The sequence below is a fragment of the Xiphias gladius genome, chromosome 17 (assembly GCF_016859285.1).
Source record: "Xiphias gladius isolate SHS-SW01 ecotype Sanya breed wild chromosome 17, ASM1685928v1, whole genome shotgun sequence".
In the NCBI taxonomy this organism is placed as follows: domain Eukaryota; kingdom Metazoa; phylum Chordata; class Actinopteri; order Istiophoriformes; family Xiphiidae; genus Xiphias; species Xiphias gladius.
In genome coordinates this window covers 4,443,893-4,465,677 of record NC_053416.1, presented here as the reverse complement: position 1 = coordinate 4,465,677, position 21,785 = coordinate 4,443,893, and the positions used below count along the sequence as shown (strand labels likewise).

The window sequence follows — 21,785 nt, the reverse complement described above, 5'->3', positions numbered from 1 at the left end:
TGGAAACAAAATATTAAATACTGGGCATACTTATGGCCTAACGATCAAAATGCACAACATATAACTGCAACATCTCCAGCTCGATTCTGGCCTGGGACCTGTTGTACGCAACCTCATCCGCTTGCATACCCTCTTACCTGTAAATTGTCAAAAAAGCAAAGAATAACAAACAATAACCTTCAGAAAAATAAATATACCATAGTGAAATTTTCATTACAATGTACTACTCTCTAATACAACTCTCGAGACCTAAAAGCGGGTTTACCAATAAGGGTTAAAAAACCTTGAATTACAGTATTGTGTCTTGGTGTTAGCATCTATTTATACACACTGGTGGATTTTCGAAATAAAATCATTTCAAATGTGCATTTTCAACCGGGGTCTCCCGGTTTTCAAGTAAAAGAAGTGATATAAGGGCACCATTAATGGCCAATTAAAAGCCAATAGCAGCAGGCAGTTTCTTTAACCTCAAAAATCAGTGTATTATTTGAAATCTAAAGTGATGAGCACACGGTGGGTACTTAACAAGGTGCCATCGGCTACTTTTGGATCTAATCGTAGCGCTCCATATTCTTCTCTACGAAGCTGTCTGTGTAGCTCTGTCGAATTTTAACTATGAAAGTGAATGTGAATGAGAAAAGGCCAGACTGTATGCGCATGCCAACATGTGAATATGACCATGAGGCATGTTGTCATAGAAGATGTATGGTAATATCAGTACAGCGCTACAGCCCGCAGCTCCTGCAGCAAAGGTTAGTCCGTCCTTCTAACAGCAGGTTAGTCCGCCCGGGATATACTGTAGAGTGATGGGTGTAGCCAAGCAGCGTCCTGGCCAGCCAAAGGTTGCGTTGTCACTGTTGAAATTCTCCTTAAAAAGACCCAGTGTGGATCCAAGTATCCATGTGCCAACTGGACTTTGACGTCTCTGGGCTGAAACACAACTTGACGCCAAATACCAACAGGCAAAAAGTTGCGTGACGCATTCAAGCGAGACACAAGCTATTGTCCTTCAGTTACGGGGAATATTATAATTTCAGGCAATGTGACCGCTTGTTTGATTGTGTGACAAAACGCTTGAACTATACGCTAGGCAGGCAAGGAGCACCATACGCTGAGCAAAAAGCTCTTTGCCACGGGACTACGCAAGTGCAGATGCTAGGATGAATGTTCCTCTGTTGCAAATGGAAAAGTGGTAAGACTGAAAACATGACAAGGCACGTCATGCAGACTGGGCCGCCAGAAGGAAGTGGAAAAACCAATTCATGCATTCACAATTATTAGATTAGCCGTCCTGGATGGCTGCCATGTTTTGTGAATATGCATTAACCCAATCACGTCTTTATCTGAATTTCTTTCTTTTTTTTAAGATTGGCTAGTTTCCCATGTGCTCTCAATGCATTATCTGACCCATTATTAATTTACCATTACTCCCATTATGTTGCATAAAAGGCAGAGAAATGCTGCCAGGGTGCATTTATACTGGCATGGAACAGCACTGCTCTGTCTTCAACAGGCCATCTTGAATGCACCCTCATGACTGACTTCTGTTTCACTCCTCCCTCTCAGCTGAGTTGTGACTTCCAACTGTCCAGTGTTTACAGCGAACACAAAGTTATGACTACAAATGGCGTCGCAAACGATCCTTGTTAACATTTTAACAGACTGAAAATTCCAGGGGAATTTCTGTTTTTTTCCGGATCAATAGAAAGCAAAAGCAGGACCTTTGCCCTCCTTGTCAAATAACCCACAATTACTTTATGGCCCAAGAATTTAATCTGACTGTATACAGTATGACCTAATGAGTCTTCCTTTCAGGACAGCAGTAAACAGTAAATGATGTTTGTGCACAGGATTAGATGTTGAGCTTTACAAATAACAACTGCAAAGAACACTCACTTAAGGCAGAGAGTACATCATTAAAGTCAAAACTCGGTTGTAGTGGAAAGATGCAACTTCTGCACACCACTGCCTCCTTTGAAACTGCAGCCTACTGGGCAGTACAATCCTTCACGCTGGGCAGAGCTGTGTCTATTACTACAGATTGGCTCAGCAAATCTCTTGGCAGGCATCATAAACAAAAAAGAAGAAAGAAGGAGGGAGGGGGGGGGGGGGAAATATAGAAATAAAACCTCACCAATTTCTGTCTGTGAAAACATGAAAGAGGGAGGGACAGGTATTTGGAGGCTGCCTGCAGAGGAAAATATGTCTTATCTTAGTTTTGTCCCCTAAACCCCCTAAAGGTTTTGAAGATAAACACATAAGGTGTGCCTTGGAGGAGGGCTCCTTTGTGCAGGCAGAAAATGATCTAATGGAAGAGGAAGGGGGACAGAAATGTGATGCTGACTGAGAAATATGATAACCTCTTGGGGCAGATGCCCCACTACCTGCCTATCGAGCTACACACATATTCCCCTCCTCTGATTTTCCACATTACCGCATTCATCCTCACTGAATGTCATCCAATCACGACCTGAAATCGGCTACGAGATAAAAAGCAACAGAGTTAACGCATTCCGTCAAGCAACACCCATTTTAGCTGTGTAAAAGAGCAACACGTCCTTAAACCCAAACACTGATTACATCACATTTAGCAGCCGTGTGTGCAGCCAAACACCTTTTGATGTATTAATCAGTCTCTCACAGACGTGTGAGGTAATTTGGTCCACTCTTCATGCAGAACTGCTGTTAATCAGGGACATTTGCGGGTTTTTGAGAATTAAGTGCTCATTTTGCTTTTTAAAAAAGTTAATCTTTCGACTCATCTGCCCATAGAGACTGGCTCCAGATACCCTTGCTCCTCTGCCATGGATCCTACTTTTCATTTTGCGTCTCTAATAATGGAGTCACGACCACACAATGAAGCCAAGTAAACAAAGTTCTGCTGATACTTGAATGTTTGTCCTCTGACTCTCTGGATGAGTTGCCCTGGGGGGATTTTGGCAACAGTGACATTCCAGAGAAGATCCGCTGCTTTCCCGTAATGTATTTACATGAGCTGTTTCTTCAGATCATATCACGGCAATGCACACATTTTATTTAACTATTAGTAAACAACATTTTGATCCCAGCTGAATCTTAATCTTCTTAGAATGTCAGGTTAAATTAACCCTCTGAGCAGATAAAGATTTTAATTTGTCAAAATGTCAAAAAAAAAATTAATTAGATTGTGGCTTGATAGGCCTCTGAGACCTGCGTCCTCTCAGAGGTCATCAGAATTAATGTATATTAGACGGAGGAAGTGTGAATCAGGTTTGATTGTTAAAGTAAAGTTACCAGCTCCAAAATTGTATAATAATTCTATAATTCATACCAAGAAACCTGTATATGATATAGCAGTTTGTGATTTCATCTTAACTGATCCAGCGCTGGAAACGTTGTTGTGCAGCCATGACCAGTATTAAGTAATTGTCAGAAAAGTGCTCACTTCCTATTTATTCTATGTTTTTATGTTGTTACAATTTTCATTGCAAGAAGGACCTGTTAATTGAGATGTCCTCATAGGAGCATGATTTACCCTTTATTGTCATCTACTGTATGTCACCGTCATCAGAACTATTTAATAATATGCAAACAGGTCCTGCAGAAAAAGATTTGAGAGTCGACATAGGCTAAACTACAGACATAAATACAGTGTGTTGTCAGACTGCAGCGAAGACCATCAAATAAAATACATCTCCATTCCTGGCGAGACATCACAGTATTTCACAACTTGTGCCGCAGCACAACCGAACTCATTTTCTGGGAGGGTAGGACTGAACATAAACCTGTCCAGAAGAAAACAAAGTCATGTGTTCCGAAAGAGAACAACCATAGATGGTGATCGAAAGATTTAAAAGCAGTTTCACTTGACGCGCGAGAAATGAAGTTACAAAGATAAAACATTTAACGTAAGCCTGTGCAGTCAAATAAAAAAACACTTTTTATACCTGAGGACTGCTTGTTTGATTACCTTGCAGGCCAAGAAAATGAGGAGCTCTGAGCTTTTGTCAATTTGACTTTCAGGCTCCCTCTATAAACTAACACCCTGCAGGAGGATCAGGCAGAATTCAAATATGCACTGGAAAGAGTGGAAAAGAACAGAAAATCCTCAGGTCTGGCTGTGTTTATCCATCCGTCAGACAAACAGACTTTTGATCAACTGATTTCCCAAAGCATGAGACAAATATGAGCATATCAATAAGCCACTACTGTATACATAGAAACCCTATCAGGAAACAAAATCGTAATGGGGCTATTTGTAAGTTTTTGCTATCGCTACGTAGCCAACGTTAGCGTTAACTGCTGTTTACTTACCAGTCTAGAAGAAACTTTGCGAATATAAAATGAACCCTCATACCTTCACTCTCCCTTTTCTCAAGAGCCGTCTCCAGCATTGGAAAGCAATGTCAGTGTTAACTCTTGAAGTTCTTGGCAAGAGACCATTGTAACATGCTCCCAGAAAGAGACCACGTTCGGCGGCAGAGAAAACTGACATTTAGCACCTTTAAAGCAAAGAAGTTGATAATGAAAGGGGTGTGAAGTTGAGATTTGTATGCCGCACCAATGCAACGCCATCTAATAGACAAAATAATGATATACATTTCTGCAGAGGCAGGGCTTTCATTGCTAATCTGTAGACTAGCTCTTGATAAAAGTGTTTAAAAACCAAACCGACGCAAAAGAACTGAGCAGAGAGCTTGAATGAACACCACTCACTGGTATTATACATCATATTAATTGAAATGGATTAATGAAAGCAATTTAGAGTACAAAAATGCCCGCGTGCTGAGACTTAGCAATGGGAATAGATGATAGGGATGAAACTGTGCAATTTTCTCTCCAAACATGCGGTTTTAAATTCATACGACCTGTAATTAAAAAGGAAAAAAATTACAAAGGCCCAGCACAATCAGCACTGTCAGAAAGAGTTCATACAAGATGGACTGAGTGGTTAATGGGGAAAATGCCCTAATCATACCATTTTCTGCAGCACTTTTTTTTTTTTTAACAGTCTATTGGGCATATTAAACACGATTGTATTATTCAGCCTGATATTTGGTTCCTTTGGAAACTTTGGGATATTTACTATCACTGAAATACCTCTGTGGCTCCGAACAATGTGTTTTCACAACGTGTTCGTGTGATAGTCCGCTGCCACGTCCAGCAGGGTGGAAGAGGTTAATCAATAAGAGCTGAAGTATAAGCCACCAGTCACAATAATAGTGCACATGTTTGCGTCCCCCGATGAGGATGTGATGCATCTGTTGATTAAACTCTCCTGGCTTACTACGTAAACAAAAGTGGAGCATATTGACAGTCTGTACTTGTGAGTTTAGAGCTTAATAATCGACCCAGATGAACTTTGTGGGTTCGGGTTAAGTTAGAATGCCTAACTCAATCAGTTGGGCTTGGGTCACAACGCCGTATGCCTCTCTGTGCATACCACAAAGCCCTCAACAGATATGGGTCTGAAATGAGTATCAAGCTTATACATAAACTAGAAGAACCTAAACAAAGGTCAGAAAAGCACTGAATTACTTTAGTTGTAGCCAAGCACTGGAATAAAGCTGCATAAATATCTGCATTTTGCCTGGTGAAAAGAGCCGATTCATGCAACTTTCTTTAAGCATTAAAAAACTAACTTAACTTCAAAACAGCCCATTTCATTACCACCTTGGCACATCCAGTACATCCTCTGTTAGTGATGTGTGCCAAGGGCCTTTAAGAGGAGATCCATATACATTAAAGTTCACATAGGTACACACTTCCCCCTGTCGTTTGACCTCAAATAACTTGCTCACAGTTGAGAAAAAAGAGACAGAAAGAAAGGAAAGATGGAAGGAAGGGAGCAGTAAAGGAAGCGGTGGTGGTGGTGCATCCCAGTATGGCCTAATGGAGAGGCTCTGTTTTATTTTGTCATTGTGAAAGTGGAACCATTTTGAGGCAAGAAAGACTCTCCCGACCTCTTCCTCTTTTATCAGAGATGAGTGCAGATAAACAGTGTTTCTTCGTGTCACCCAATGTGTCCTGACAAGACGGCTCGTGGCAGAGGCATCACTTCCCAAGTCATGCAATCTGAACACGCGCACGCTCCCTGGCGAGAGGTGCTGACATTTCCCATCAAAGCGCCAGGAAAAGAGGAGCCGACACTGACAGTGACAATGAGACGTGGGACACGGAGCGGAGAGAGACCGCAGAGCTGGCAGGAAGCAGAAGCTGAGGTCAGGAAGTTGCTGAGTTCCCTACGAGGCGCAAGCGACCATCTAGCTGCCGGGGATGAAGCCACTACTGCTGAATGTGGGTCACTCTCCCTGGCTTCCACTGCGATTTCTCTCCTCAAGCCTTTATTTGGAGCCAGGGCATTTGAATACTGCATGTCATACCCAAGGCTCTGGAGAATTGCACTGTTTCCAAGAGCCTTGTACCATTCACATAGTTCAAGATAATATGAATATAATTCATGTGTGTGCACTGAAACAAGGCTTACTTCAGCGAATATGTCAATGAGTCACCAAAACCTAAATTGGCAGCTCATCGTTGAATACATTCACATGCATGCATTGACCTAGCTGCTGTTTCAAGCCTTATTCAGGTTAAGCTACTTACAGGAGCCTTTGATATTCTGCAAGTCTCTGTATGAATAAACCCGTGAACACAATATTTCTAGCTGTCCACCGGCTGTAGGTCTTTGGCAAAGCAAGGTGAGTTCTAGTGTATCATTTCATTAGCTGTAGTTATAGTTAAGGCTTGCCTTTGTGTTTTTGTTGACGTACAAATTCACCTGTAACTAGAGTATGAGTGTTCACAGATGACGGCGAAGAGATCCAAATAACAGAAACAGCCCATGTTGTGCCACACGGTATGATAACAAACATGCTTTACCCAGTAACTTTTTAATAGTCCCTTAGATTGGAAAGCAGTAGGCACTGCAGTTTTAGCTCATTAAAATGACCTATTGCATCAACCGTGCCATTACAGTGTATGAGCTCCTCGGAAAGCCTCAAGCTGGACTTTCTTTGACCTGGTACGGTTTTAGATTTCCTCCAGCTGAGCCTCCAGCCAGTCAGAAATGTTTTGACAGTGTGTCGGGCAGCCCCGACTTATCACACAGCATAGAGTGCATCTGGAGACAGATCGTTATTAACGCATCCAGAAAACATTACTTTGTAGACATCCCAGGGACACAAGGAGTGACAGCAGAACAAGAAACTGAGATTTAGTGAGATTTGACCGATACCATTACAGTTTCAGTGTTTCTATCTGAGACTACCACTTGGAATTGTAGAAGTATAAACGTCTTTTGACCAATGCAAGACTCTTCACCAGGTGCTGTGAAATGATCTGGCTCTTTAGCTACTAAATAATCCACTGCCTTCACTAGGTAGTCACTCACTTTGTCCATCTACCTTTTGGTACTGAGCAGGTAACTTATAGTGATTTAAAAGAGGACATACATAGGAGATTCATAAATCTACAGAGGCTGATGGGTTTATTCTCTGTGGGTTCGTCACTTTCACATTATATGTAGTCAACTGAGCAATTGTTAATATAAAAGACAGTGATTAGCGTAGCTTTTTGAAACCACATGTGAACCAGTATCTAAAGCTGGTTTTCATAATGGCAGCGTTCCCTTCAGTATTCACTGTTGTGGTTGTGTATTAATCTGTGATGGTGAGTTAGAAAATATTGCAGATGATTAAAAAAAAGAGATTTTTGAAAATATGCACATTTCTGACAGTGCCACTGTGGCAGTGAGAAAACAAGGGCAGTTTCCACAAGTGGCCAGGCTCTGGCCTCCGTCTTCCTGGAATGTCATCGTCGGGAATAACAAGTCAAAGATCTTCAAAGCTGGACAACTGAGAGGGGGAAAAGTGGAGGGAACGATAGAAGCAGAGGGAGAGTCAGACGAGAAAGAGGAGGCCTTCTGATTCATCTTTAAAGACACTTCTTGTTGCATCTTTAATCATTTTCCTCAGTGCCCAAGGACGACGCGACAGTTGTCCTCCAGAACTATTGAATTCACACCCTATTGAGTTGAGTCGCTCAGGAGGCTCAGTCTGGACTTTTTTCTCCCTGCCCCTTCTCTTTGTGAACTCTTCTGTTTTGTCACTTCTCATTTCCATCCCTGCGAAGTGCTCGGAGAGGCAGACTTCCTAGGAATTGCGATGTTGCACGGATGCTAACATGGTCAGCTGAATGCTACAAGAGGCAGGGGGACATGAAAAAGCCTTCCCCTTGCCCCTTCTACTACGAAGCCTTTGTCACACCAGGGTTTGACTGACAGATTCCGAGAGCCACCCTTTTCTCTGATTAAATGAAACTATTTTGTCACCTAGATTTTAGATGAAGGTGTACATCAGTAAAAGTGAAGAACACCGTCAGGCAGAGAGACTCTGTGTTATGTGGGACAAATGACTGACACCAGATCATACATTTTACAGAGGGGGGAGTCTTTAAAAGTGTAGATGTTGCTCCAACAGTGTGAAGATGAATTCTTGGGATTCCTGGGGGTGGGCACTTTGATAAGGAATGGTCAGCACTCTAGTCTGGCTACGAGAAATCACAATTCAAAAAGGCCAAAATTGTCCTTAATCTTCTTGATGAAACATTCTGTAGTGGCCCTTTCTAAGTTACTGTAATTTCCCAAAGGATCATAGTAAAATATTTTATGTAAGTAAGTTTCATTAGGTCGAACTCTTACCTAATCCTCATCAGGTGGGAAGGTAGATAATACAAATGCTGATCTACTGTTCCTTTATTGTTCTTTAGATAAAACGCTGTGGCCAGAGGTGTGGCGTACATAACATGAAACCCAATCAGATCTGATGTAAAGATAAAATTTGGATTCCCAAATGCATCGTCAAGCTGATATGAGGTTGTTGTCAAGGTTTAAACAATGAAGAATAATTACTTTAAGTGTTATTTAAGATGCTGACTGAAAAGGCTTTCTATTGTCAGCACATGGAGGTTCTTACGGTAGAAATGTGCTGACAGTCCCCTGCAGAACTTATTCTGCACATACAGTATACTTTTGATTACTTTGTTTGAAAATAGTCAAAGGTGCCAACATGCTTGAGCTGTTTGTGCCATAACCTGCCAAAGGGTTTACAGTAAGAGGGATCACTATTAATGAACCATTTCTTCAGGCAGAAATAATGCCGGTTTTCTGCTGGAGCTTAATGAGCTATTGAGGCTTAATTAATACTCTGCAAATCTCTACATTAAAGTCTGTAAGAGATTCTGTAAAGATTACAACAATCATATTTACAGTGCGTTTCATCATCGTTCCTGAGTTCGATGGTAATGGGTTCCTCTTGCTTCTATTTTTCCTGCTTCCTTCATGTGTGCGAGCAGAGAAAAACTCACTTTCCTAAAGCTTTGTCAAGTGCAAATAATCATTTATTCTCTAACCCTGGATATTGTGTTGACAACCGAGGAGAGGAAAGAGGTGCAGAGACTGGAGAGCCGAGCTGAGCCTCGTGTTCCCTCAGCTCTATTTCCACAGGCAGAGGGTCAAACTCAGAAATTTAACTTTGGTAAATATTATTTACTGCAACAGCCCATTACGGCCTAATGTCTGAGAATACAGAACGGAACACTGCTGCTCTTAGAAAATAGGTAAAAATATATATCTGAAATTCAGAGATGGCAAAGATGGCTGAGTTGTGGAGGGTTTTGAGGAACTCTGCCTAGAAAACAAAGAAAATACAACAGCTAACAAATTGATAGAAGCTAATGAGTTGCATTAGTTTCTATCCTACTTGCATTATAAACTATTATGTCTTGTCATGTATGGCCCTGTGTCAAAATCTCAAAATCTCCCTTAGAACCTTTTCAAAACTTCTTTTTCTGTTTTCTATTATACTGAAATTGTGCATTTCCCTAAAATAATAAGCTGGCCCAACGCAAACAAGAGGCAAGTATCATTCCAGACCTGATGCGTGTTCAAAGCAGCTAAAGTCAATATATCTTTTTTACTAACAATGTATCAAATGCCAATGGAAAGCACTGTGACAATTTGAAAAAGGCGTCCGTCATAGAGATGATCCATGAACACGTGGCAGCAAATCAAACCTACAGCTCCACCTGGTTCAGTATCAACCAGGCTGAACGACATACAACTAAATAAAGCGCTCTAGCTGATTCTGATTGTTTCTTGATGTACAGTTTGTACCCAGATGAAGTTCGGATGTTTTTGTTGGACGGGCTTTTGCCATTTATATGCTAATAAAATGAAGACATCTAGAATGCACTGGCTATATGAGAGCAAATTGCATGTATTTAAATTCAATCATTCCTTTTATTCCAGCTCTACAGGAGTCAATTCACTTCAGTAAGTGCCCATTAAATGCTTTCTCATAGTTAATAATTGTTAAAGTAAAATGCTTTTATAGAAATTAGTGTTGTGAAAAAAAAGGTTTCATTGATTTCAGTGACCTGATGCATGATACATGATGGAAATATCATTAAATATGCATGCTAAGTATTTGGTCAACTCTTTTTGTAACTTTTTTTCTATATGTTTCTTAGATCATGAGCACCAGCCAATATGATTTTGAGGTGGAAACATGCAGTATGTTACTGTAAACATGGCTACATAGACATTTGCAACATGTGTTAAAAAACGTGTTAAAAATAATCAATGACAATATTGTTGCCCGCATTGTGGAGTCAGTAAAAGTGGATTCATTGTCCACAGTGAAAGTGCATGAGCATGAAATACTATAGTGTACTGTAGCAGGGCATTTCAATATGTGATCAGCAACCATTACCTGGTCAAACACAGATCTTATGCTTTAAAACACAAACTGCTTTGAGCAGCAGTTCACTGGAAATTATTCATACAATCCGGGCGTGAGAGAAGAGAGAAATCTGAGGGATGTGACGCCCCCACTTCAAAAGGTGAACCGTACAGTGCTGCTACACTTTAACCCTGTCTTCTCCTCTTTATCTCACCCGACTTTAATTACTGCTGGCACATCACTTTGCTCAGTGAAGGAGAAATGAATGAGAAGGATGAAATATGTGACTGCATGCTCATTTAGCCGTTTAGACCTAAAATGAACGTAAATGGCATTGCAATTCATGTGCTTGAAAGCCCAAAACATAGAATATTGCATGAGTTATAATTACAATACCTTGGCCACAATTACATGCACACCATGATCTTATGCTATCATAAAATGCTAGAATTATTTTTGACGTTATGCAAGGACCTTTATCTAATTATGCTGCTTTGAATGAGGCTCATTATTAAGACTGTATTGAAGACATCCAGTGCTGTGATAATTGTTCCATTAATGATGGGCTTTTTGGGCATGGAAATCCCATATTTCCTATAAACCTGACCGCTGGGGTCTTAACAAGTGTTAAGCAGCGTTCACACTGCATAGCTCTGTTTACATGCGGTCTTACTGCCTTAAACATAAACCTTGGAGACAATCATGTGTGAGTATAATTACAAAGGGACACATAAGACTGTAGTTTATGACAGGAGGCGAGATGGCTAATGTTGGCTGAGGTCTACCAAGAAGCAGGCAAGTAATCTATTCATCAATAATTCTTTTGTACATGATTGCATGGCAGCAGGATATTTCACAGAATGAGCTTCTGCTGTGCATGCATACAGCTTGATCATATTCATTTTCCATAGGGCAAACGTGTGAACAGACACACATACTGGATGAAAACTGTGACAATACAGGATGAAAACTTAATTCGGTAGCAACACACAGAGCGTGTCTTCAGTGTGCATTTTAAAGGAGACTTACTTGAGGCTGAACTGTTCGACAGTGGAGTTGGGCATCAAGTAGAGGAAGATTTTGAGGGTCTCTCCAGGCTTCAGGGGCTTCTCAGGCAGCCTGAGGAACATGTTTTTGTCCAACTGCTTGTCCACCAGCAGCTGCTCCTGACTGGCCTGGTACAGGCTGATGCTACCGATGCGCAGCAGGGGGTGCTGTGACAGAGGTTCTCCCCTGGAAAGACCACCACCCCTATGACTAGAACCCTCACTGCACTCCCCCTCCAGATTAGGCTCATGGAGTGTGTAGTACAGCTCAGCCTGGAGGGTCTCAGTGGTTAGCCCCTCCAAGAGCCCATCACCTGAGCCTTTCCTCCGGCCCAGTGGGGCCACGTTGGTGTTAAACCAGGACGGAGGCAGTTCCAGCTGGGCCAAGCACTGCGCCAGGTTGCCTTTCATGCGGCAGGAGGTTTTAATTTCACGGACATCCCGGAAGGCATGCAGACGGACGCAGGGCAGCTTGTCCTGAGCCTTGAAGTCATCCCAGTCGCGACCAGCGATGTAGAAAAACACCTGGACTGTGGGGTTGTTGGAGAAGACCCGGGCCTGGACAATGAAGGCCCGCACCTTCCAATTGACTGTCAGCTGGCCAGGAATATCCAGTGGACTAGCTGGCTGGAGCAACTCCTTGGACAGGGCCTGGTCTCGGGCAAAAGGCCCAAAGCTTATGTTGATGGCAGGGAGGTCTTTTGTCTGGAAAACCACAAAACTCTCAGAACGCTGCAGTGGGTGTCCAGTGCTGGGACCACTGCTGCTCTTACTGCCGCCGCCAACCGTTTGTCCTGTCATCTCAGCCTCTCGCAAAAAGAAAGCCAGTTGCGCATTGGACATTTTAAAGCTGGCGGGAAGGTACACGTTGGGTGGCGAAGGACTGGCTGTCATTGCTGAGGAACTGAGGAGGGCATCTGAGCTGGTTGGAAAGATTTTACCTGCGAGAGCTGTGAAGCGAGAGAGGAGAAGAGAGAGGTTAAACTTTGGAAATACAATTTCTCCTTTGACTTTTATCGTTGATTTATAATAGTAATTGGGGAAAAAATGAGAGTTACGGTTTGTGAGAAAAAAAAATGCAAAGTGGAGGGGTCAATGAAATGAAACAATAAAATATAAATGAATCTATAAAATATAAGCAGGAAGTCACAGAGGTCTGCTTCACTCAGTCAGCCGTAGAGGGAAGAGGGGAAAAGGTCAACACACACTAATTAGATGATAACTGGCCAATACATGTCAAGCATCCAGAGCAGAGGCTAACCAGTGAAACATGTTGTTCACATTAACAAGGTGAACAGTCGGTGATCTTTTTCTGGGAGGTAAAAACACATTCAATCAGAGCTTTTCACCGATTTGGTATGAAACACACAAAACTCTTTTAAAGGAAAGCTGTCAAAGGGACAAACTCATAAGGGACACGAGGATAACTCTAAGTTACAGAAGGAGATAAGAAACTTGTGTTTGTGTTTGAATAGTGTATACATAGTTATTCAGCATACTGTCTCTTGTTGAGCAAAACAAGTCAACATAGCTGAACACCGAAGCTGCTACATTGAAATCACAGTTAGGCAAAATCATCGTAGAACAAACAGAATAAATGTGACATACTTATCAAAATTACCCAGAGCTGAGCACAAAAACATAGTTGCCTGTCCCCATGGTCCAAATCATAGATTAATAGTCCCATATTCCAAATTGTTCTATCATTGAAATCTCATCCTTTAAATGCGAAAAAAATCAAGAGGATCTTTTTGAATTCCCTAAAAGGAAAGCTTCTTCAATAGTTGTGTTACTCAGCGAGCACTCCCCAGAAGTTTGTCTCCTTTTTGTGTTTCTCTTTAGAAAATCTTTGTCATGTGTTGCAAAAAGAAGAATAAATGAGAGTGAAAAAAGGAAAACAGCAATATGCTCTGACAGTTCTTCACTTGGTCATGTTCTTGCTGCTGGCTACGAAGGTTCCACCGGGCTTCTTGAACTTGTGCTTGTCTAATTCCCCGTGGCTTAGGTCCTGGTTTAAGAGTGGTTCAGCCCCACGCAGCGGCTCTTTCGATCCCAGACTGTGCATGGCTCCAGGACAGACTCTGATAGACAGGCAGAGCCTCCTCCCGGTTGGTGGGCTGCACGGGAACTACAGACAAAGCCTTTGACGCCGCCCCATCTTGCCACACCTAGTCTCTAGTCCATAATCACCATTTTAGTTCCCGGTCAGAGCTGAGACACACAACCCTCAGAGGACTCGACTTACACCACACACACCGACGCACATATGGAGGTGAAAGAAATAACACTCCCCCGCTCGATTCATCCTCTCCCTCTGGACGTGTTCAGGCAGACTCTTGTGTGTGTGCGCTTGCAAGTGTGAGTATAGGCACTGGGTGGGTGGGTGTGTGTGTGTGTGTGTGTGAGTGTGTGTGAGAGGTGGGGCGGGGGATGGATGTATTGCTTGAATGCCTCCAGGCAGAGAGAGCGTAAGAGTAAGAATAAGTGAGAGGGAGAAGAGAAGAGGGTGGGATTAGGTAAAGATTATTGATGAATTAGCCTAGCTCTCTTTCCCCTCTCTTCAACCCCCCCCTCTTCTGCTTTAGCCCCATGAGAAATCCATGAGAATGAGGGGATACCGGCTGGAGGAGGGGGAGGGGTATCTGAACTGCCTCCCTGCTTCACTCACATGTGCCTGGAATTCCCATAATAAAAGAGAGAGAAGGATCCATGGATGTGTGTGCACTTGTGTGTGTGTGGGCCCCATAAACTGAATGGCAAACAGTGGGGGCAACAAAAGATGAAGCCGCAGCCGAGAAAACATCCCGCACTTACAAATGAGCAGTCGTAGCCATAGAGAGGCCGGAGGAACCATAATGATGAGAGAAGCTACTTAGAGGCTGTCCAGTCTCTATCGACCAAAAGCTCTCTACCTCGCAGGAATGTGTGCACGGTGGTGTGTGTGTTTAAAAAAAAAAAAAAGATGAAAAAAAAGGGGCTGCTTTTGCCTTGATCAACATTAAAAGCGACAAATAAGTGCAGCAGTCCACAAAACTTCCTTAGGGGCTTCTCTGCTAGAACACGGTTTGCTTCATTCTCCTGGGTCCGAATGCTGAGCCACCATTCACATCTCCCACCGTTACCGTATATTTTACCAGTCACATGGCAACATTAGAAAAGTGTGAGACTCTACGAGCGATCCCAGCCTCGAGAAAGGATAGAATATGTGCCTGCCGATGTTTATAGCAAAGAGGCGTGTTTTTCCCCTCCACTGTTTAAAGCTCTATATGATTTTATTGTAGTGCTTAAAAAGTAAGTAGATATTGGAACATTATTACCCACCACTTTGCTCCATCTATCTCACTATGTCTTGAAGCAGCAGTAGCCTAGAGCTCTGAGAAACTTTGAATCCCCCAGACCTGCTGGGACTCTTTAAAGTGAATATGTAACGTTCTCCCCTACCTCCAAAACTACTGTCGAGGTGGCCTTGAGCAAGGCACTTAAAGGAATGTGTCTCCGTGTGTTCCACAAGCACTTGCTGCTGGCCAAGCAGACCAAAACAAAATGGCTTCCAGCTTGCTACTGTTTTAAATGGTAATTTAGTTTTTAAAGCAGTTTGTTTCTGACTCGGCACTGCTGACTGCGTCTCTCTCCTGCATCTGTTCGTTTAAGCACTGGGAGGCTTTAGGGCAACACCGTGGAACTTAAAGTAAAACTCCAAGCAGCCAAAAACAACACAATATTCAGCTGCTTGTATCATCAGTGGTGCAATATAATCTAGCTGTTGGATCAACGCGAACAGGGTGTAGCAGGAGAAGAGAATAGGGGAGGCAGGATTCACATTTGCAATGTGAACCAATGACCGTAAGACCTGGTAAAATACAGAAAAATAAAACTAATAGGTAACGAAATCAGATAAAAATCTTCTAAATGCTATTAAAACATTTATACTGTGGTGGTCATAGAGATGCGTGTGGTGTTTCTGACACTGGCTGTGACTGTTGTTAGCAAATCCTAGGGTATTTCCACATGCACTTTTCTTTCAAAATCTAAGCAGGATGTTGTTGTGGATCACCGTCTCTGAGGAGGGAAAGTCCCATTTTCCCTCCATTTGCTGGAAACACATTGGTTTCCCAAACTTCCACCATGAAAAATGTGTATGAAACACTATGCTCCTGTAATTCAAAAAGGAACGGTGTTTAGTGTTTGCTACAATAATAGTGAAAAAAAAAAAAAATAGTATATATTGTATAAGTGTATTTTGTCAAAGAAATATGACTTGTTACTTATTGTCTTATCCTTAGATTTGATTACTTATTCATTCTATTAGAAATGTGATCTGAGAGTAATTGCAAGTTGCATAAGATCGGACAATTTGCATAAATATGTAATACTCCCTCATCCAGCAGTGTAACAGGTCAGTGACTGATGGTGGACTGTGGATGTTGCTGGAAGAAAGAACATTGCATAAGTGTATTGAGTATATTGTTTCAAAAGCACAAAGGTTTGTTGCCTCTGGCAAACCCCTAAGGACTGGGAACCGACAATGACACCAGTGCTTTCCTGTCATGCATGAAGGTCACCTGACTACCACCCAGGAGTCTCCTAATCCCCCTTAAATGCAATGAAACAGTACAGTGACAACACATGCATTGAATGCCATCAAACAAAACAGATCCTTGCCCCTTGCGCTCAACCCCAAGGCCTTATGGTGTCATTTGAGACGGTGATTATAGCCTAGGGTGCATCAGGGTGCTCTTGCTTCCTTTCAGACCAGCAACATCACTGGGTAGGTGGGTTTGAGGGGGAACGTGGACACAGATGGGCTTCCAGTGTGAAACCCTATCACCTTCCTCTTCTACTTGATGTCCTATTAGACCTCAGGCCAAATTGAATTGAATTCTCTTCCTGTTGTGCTCCCATTACGTGAAACATCTGCTCTGTGTGTATGTGCTTGTGGTGGGGGAATGAGTGGGTGTCTAGTCTAAGGGCACTTTCTATTCATTAGATTACTTTGTCTGATGTCAATTAATGAAAGTATCGGGCCACTTTGATGCTGGACCGGTGCGGTTCCACGTCTATCGATATGTCAATAACAGTCTGCAAAGACAGACACTTAAGTTAAGAAAAACGCTAAGGATTCCAACCACAATACTGCAGATTAATCCCAATGGAGAATTTAATTATCAATCCACTTATTGGAGTTTTTTGTGTTTTAGAATGAGATTAACCTTGAAATACGTCCAAAATAAGCCTTTTTCTGAGAAGCTAATGCAGGAAAGCATTTGTGCAACGAATACTGTTTGTCACCGCTCACAAAACGCAAGGGTGTTAAATCTCTTAACTTGCACTGAAACTAAAATTGCTGGCTCTGAACACAGCCCTTGGCCCTACTACTGGTGAGGCAAAAGTCTCTGGAGCATAGAATCTGGAAAAAAGAGCCTGGCAAACATATATGCCTGGGATAATGTGTGTTACAGTGGTGCAACCGGATACACTTTCCACCCGAATAATCCACTTAAACATAAGCATCTTCTCCATTTCATCCAGGAATGCTGCGTATTATAGGCATTCAAATTTTATGAAGATATGGAAGTATCTGTTGCCTCCTCAATATCTCAAAAGCATCCAGCAGACAAAAGCTAAAAAGGCTTGTTAAGACACTTGCTGCCCATACAGAAGCTGTCAACGATAAAAGCTGGCTGCCAAGTCAAGGGGAAATATATAGAGAGGATGTCACGAGGAGGGCTGACATTAGATCTTGAGAAAGAGAAGTGCATAAACGTCTCTTCAAGTAAAAGGTCAGGTAAAATTGTTGAGCGGGTTTAGAGAGACATGGAGCATCCTCCAGCATAACTAATGTTCCAGCGCCGAGGGTTTTCCCTATCGATCTTTATTTTACCCTTCATTCTCTCCCTTCTTTTACTCTGCTTTGAGCATACTGCTATTACATTTAAAATGGTGCAACAGTTCAGATCACTCAACTAAATACACAGCGATGCTCTACAGTCTATACTACTGTGTGAGAATACACCTAGCAAACACTGCAATTGCACTTTTTGGTGTAAACTTTTAACTTCGGAATTCTTTATTCACATTCCGCTTTTGCTGAGACGCGAATGCAAATAAAAACCCATAATCTAAAATGGTTTGCATTATCTTTCAAACAGCTCCGAATGTAACACAAAGTGCAGATGAAAAGATATGTTAGCCTGAGGATGAAGGATGTATTAGCACTTGAAACACTGGTGGAGTTAGTCCTATTTTTGCCCGTCTCTGAGGAATGTCTATTTCCATCTCAGTCAGACCTGGCTTACCTTTACAAATTGACTCCATCCGAATTATCTCAAACATGGTCAGAGTGTGTATATATTTCATCAGTTTTCATCTATATGCATAGGGTAATTACATTCAAGTTTCAGTCTCACTGGGTAAGGTTTGTCCAGCCCATGTGTTTGCATGAAATCAAATCACTTTGGTGTGATTTAGGCCAAAGTGGAGTAAATCAGTCATTCTACAGGCTATTTGCTATATATTTTGTTACATTATATGTCCCCTGAGGCGTGCGCACGCGTCTAACACACTTTCAATCAGATTTAACAGATCTAAGATGTGAACGAACGTGTCCGTGACCGCATAATGTGAAACTGACATCTCAATGAAGCAGACAGACTAATTTGAAGGCGAGTTAAGTCTGAGGTCCGCAGCTGCAGCATGTGTGCCGCCTGGTCACTTCATAAAATGTCCACGAGCAGCCTTTACAGTGGAGAGGCGATGTAAAGATGCAAAGTCTGAGGCTTGTTTGACTTTCTTCGGATGTTTTCCCTCATTTATCACATTTATGGCTGAACAATGCATCAACCAGAATAGGCATTCGTTTTTAATTTAACTAAATTGGCCTTCAGTTGGTCTTTTCAGTTTATCTACTGCCACAGATTCGACAAGACAAAATCTAAAAAAGGGCAAAGAAAAAGGCAGATGCAGCCTAAACTTCATTCATCCATTTCAGCCAGGAAACAGATTCAAAGCTACATTTCTTGGAAATTGATCTTTAAACGACACAAGTGACTCTGCAGGTTGGTGACCTTTTGAACAACAATCAACAATTGCTCAACAGTTGTTCCAATTTCCATGAGGATCAACTTCCTGTTCTCCTGTATAGAAACAGTGAAATTAAAAAACAATGTCTGTGTCTCTGTGTTGACGATTATTTCTTGTTGTATGTCAAAATTTGTAAAAAATAAATAAATAAATAAATAAATTTCAAAGAAAGAGAAACATTTTTGAGTATCTTATAGCAAAATCCCTCCCTTTCCTCCTCCTGTAAAACATTCTAATATTTTTGATGACTCATCTTGAACTTGGGGGCATATACCTTATACCAGACCATTATCTTGCAGGTTGTATAAGCTAGCAGAGCAACATTGTAGTAGGACGTGCCAGTTTGGATTCAGTTGGCAAAAATGTACAGTTTACGTTTTCAAAACAGCATAATAATGTGCTTATTAATCAGTTTTCTATCTCACCCCCTTCGTCCTGAACTAACAACACAAGTGAGCGAGGTGTGGGTGGAGGCCAACGGTCATCTACAACTCTGGAAGTCAAACTGCACATCGCTGGACAGTTTTTTTTAAACCCTGTGAAGCATAACCCTGAGGTCAATGGATCAAAACCATCCTCCGCTATGTCAGTGTTTTCACAAAGAAACTTAACATCTTATTACACTTTCCTCTTGGGATTCATGAAGTCTATATCTATCTAATACTTCACCTTGAGAAAGAAACCGTTTGATCTACAGAATTTATAAATGCTATCTGTTGTTCACCTAGTAATCCTCTTAGTCACCTTGATTTTAAAAACAAATGCCTTAGGGATATCGCTTATTAATATTATACCCCTATCAAACTTTACTCGAACTTTCCAACTTATTGGCTTTTAAACTTTTGCTTGCTCGTGTAGAGTACTGTCTGTACAGGAGGCCGCATGTATGTATATGTGGAGTCTGCTGATATAATGCATGCGTTTCTACCGCCAGTCATTGGATGTCACAGGAGAGCTGGTTTTGGGAAACACTGATGAGATTAACGACAAGTTAGGAGAGACACTTGAGGTTATTCTAACTCTCTGAAGACCATTGGGGAAACTCAACCTTGACGGCTCTGTGATGCTTGATACAAAAGGATTTTGGTGAGCTATAGACTGGCCACTGTTATAAATCCATGTATATTTCAACCCTTTGTAATTTTCAAATTTTTAAGTTTTATAAGTGTGAAATGAATTGTCTCTTTGTACTTTTGTTTGCAAACTCAACCCTTGAGTGATGAATAAAGTATTTTGAATTGAATTGAATTGAACAAAAAGAAGCAAAGAGCAAATGATCTAAAACTAGAGTCTAACTTTCTCTTCCTTTAGGAGACATTTTGAAATTCGCTCTCAATTTTCAATCAGTCAGTTCCTGTGGACAAGAAATGTCTGACACAAGGATGTAATTTGGTGACTCTACAGGGTCTCAAAATAGAGGAGATGGAGTGTTTTCTCATTTAAAATCTCACTTTGAAATTTAGGCTGATAGCAGCGGTGGATTTCCACCTTCAGTTCCAAGAATAGCCTCGATGAGGCATACTTTGTAGATTACAAAGGAAGAATATATAACTGGTGTGACACCATCAGAGGAAAATGGAACATTTCATCATTGATCCTCATAAATAACCAGTAATTTATATTATCAGTCGCCTGATCCAGTGACGGCAGTTTAGAAGCAACAGCAACATGCGGTGGGGCTTCTCCAAATACTTACCAACCAATTAAAAAAGCTGAGCTGTGAAAGGCAGCATTGCGCGGTACATTTTGTTTTCAAAGCTCTTTGAGGAGGTACAAAACACAGTCTCCCACACTTCGTCTCTCTTTCTTCCTGCGTCCTTGTTTTGATCATGAGAGCGAGCGTGCATGGTGCAAGGCTGAAGCCGATGTCAGCTGATGAAGCCAATGTGTAAACACTGAATCTTCTGACTGGTGATTTAAGGCTTTGCAGCGGTATATCTCAAACGGTCCTCAGTGAACGTAGACTTCAGAAGTAATGGCACGTTGATATAAATGTCCATTTCTCTACACCCAATCTTCTCATGAAATCTTTTACGATCATTTATGCACAAGCACATCAATGTCAGATTTAAATCTTGTTATACGGTCCCCATTGGACTTAATTTGAACCTTATAAGAAAGGTTGTTTGAGCTGTACAATCCACCACAGTGGGCATAATATTTTACATTGCCACACTATGGTTGTGTGCTAAAGCTGCCCACACTGTGTGACGTCATCTCGATAATGTCATTTTGACAAAAAACATGGTGCGTACTTGAGTTTTACTCGGTTGATTGCACAACTTAAGCAGGTTTCTGTCTGTGAACAGATTTTCACGCTGTACAAAGAAACATGGAGAAATGAAACGAGAAAATGCATTCAGATGTCTGATACAAACCCTTTTGTTTTTATTTTCATATCGTAGACCATCAGGCTACACTCTCTTCAGTACCTTTATCCTGCAACTGATTTTTAATTTTATGACATTGCATTTTCAAGATGAAATTGCAAATTTTATTTCAATTCAAAGTGTCCATAAAAGTTCAGGTTACAATCACCGTGTGGTGTGAAGTCTTGTCTCATTTTCTCTTATTTTGCTTTTCTGTGGTTTCTGCTTCTCTGCATCACCGACGGCAGTCTGCACTGAAGACCCGCTTACCTCGACACTTGCGCCATTTTCTGGACACATTTGGACGCGGAACAGGTCAACAAAGAAGCGTTTCAATTAAAACTGATTTGCCCTGGGATTCACCAACAACCTCGACGAGTACCAGAAAGCTGAACCTCTGTGCGTAAAGATGAGAGGATCATAGAGGCCTGGAGCGAGGGGATGTCGTGCAACTACAGCATAATCACACACTCGAGCTGAACTATGAAGTTGCAGATGTTTACGGTGTGTAGTTAGTCTGCCTCAGCTCGCTGTTGCTTTCAACATGGCCCCTGTCCTGTGTTTCCTTT

At 41.7% G+C, this 21,785-nt stretch overlaps 1 protein-coding gene across 3 annotated transcripts in view; it reads right to left on the bottom strand.

Moving 5' to 3' along the window:
* tmem132e (transmembrane protein 132E) overlaps nt 1–21,785 on the bottom strand; it is a 352,924-nt gene that overhangs the window by 96,170 nt on the left and 234,969 nt on the right. For 2 of the 3 annotated variants that reach the window (XM_040151520.1, XM_040151519.1), the window contains one exon: nt 11,751–12,717. In XM_040151520.1, coding sequence (XP_040007454.1) covers nt 11,751–12,717 — 967 coding nt within the window. Of the gene's footprint in view, nt 1–11,750; nt 12,718–13,375; nt 13,594–21,785 lie in introns of those variants that run through there. The other variant, XM_040151518.1, reaches the window with a different exon arrangement.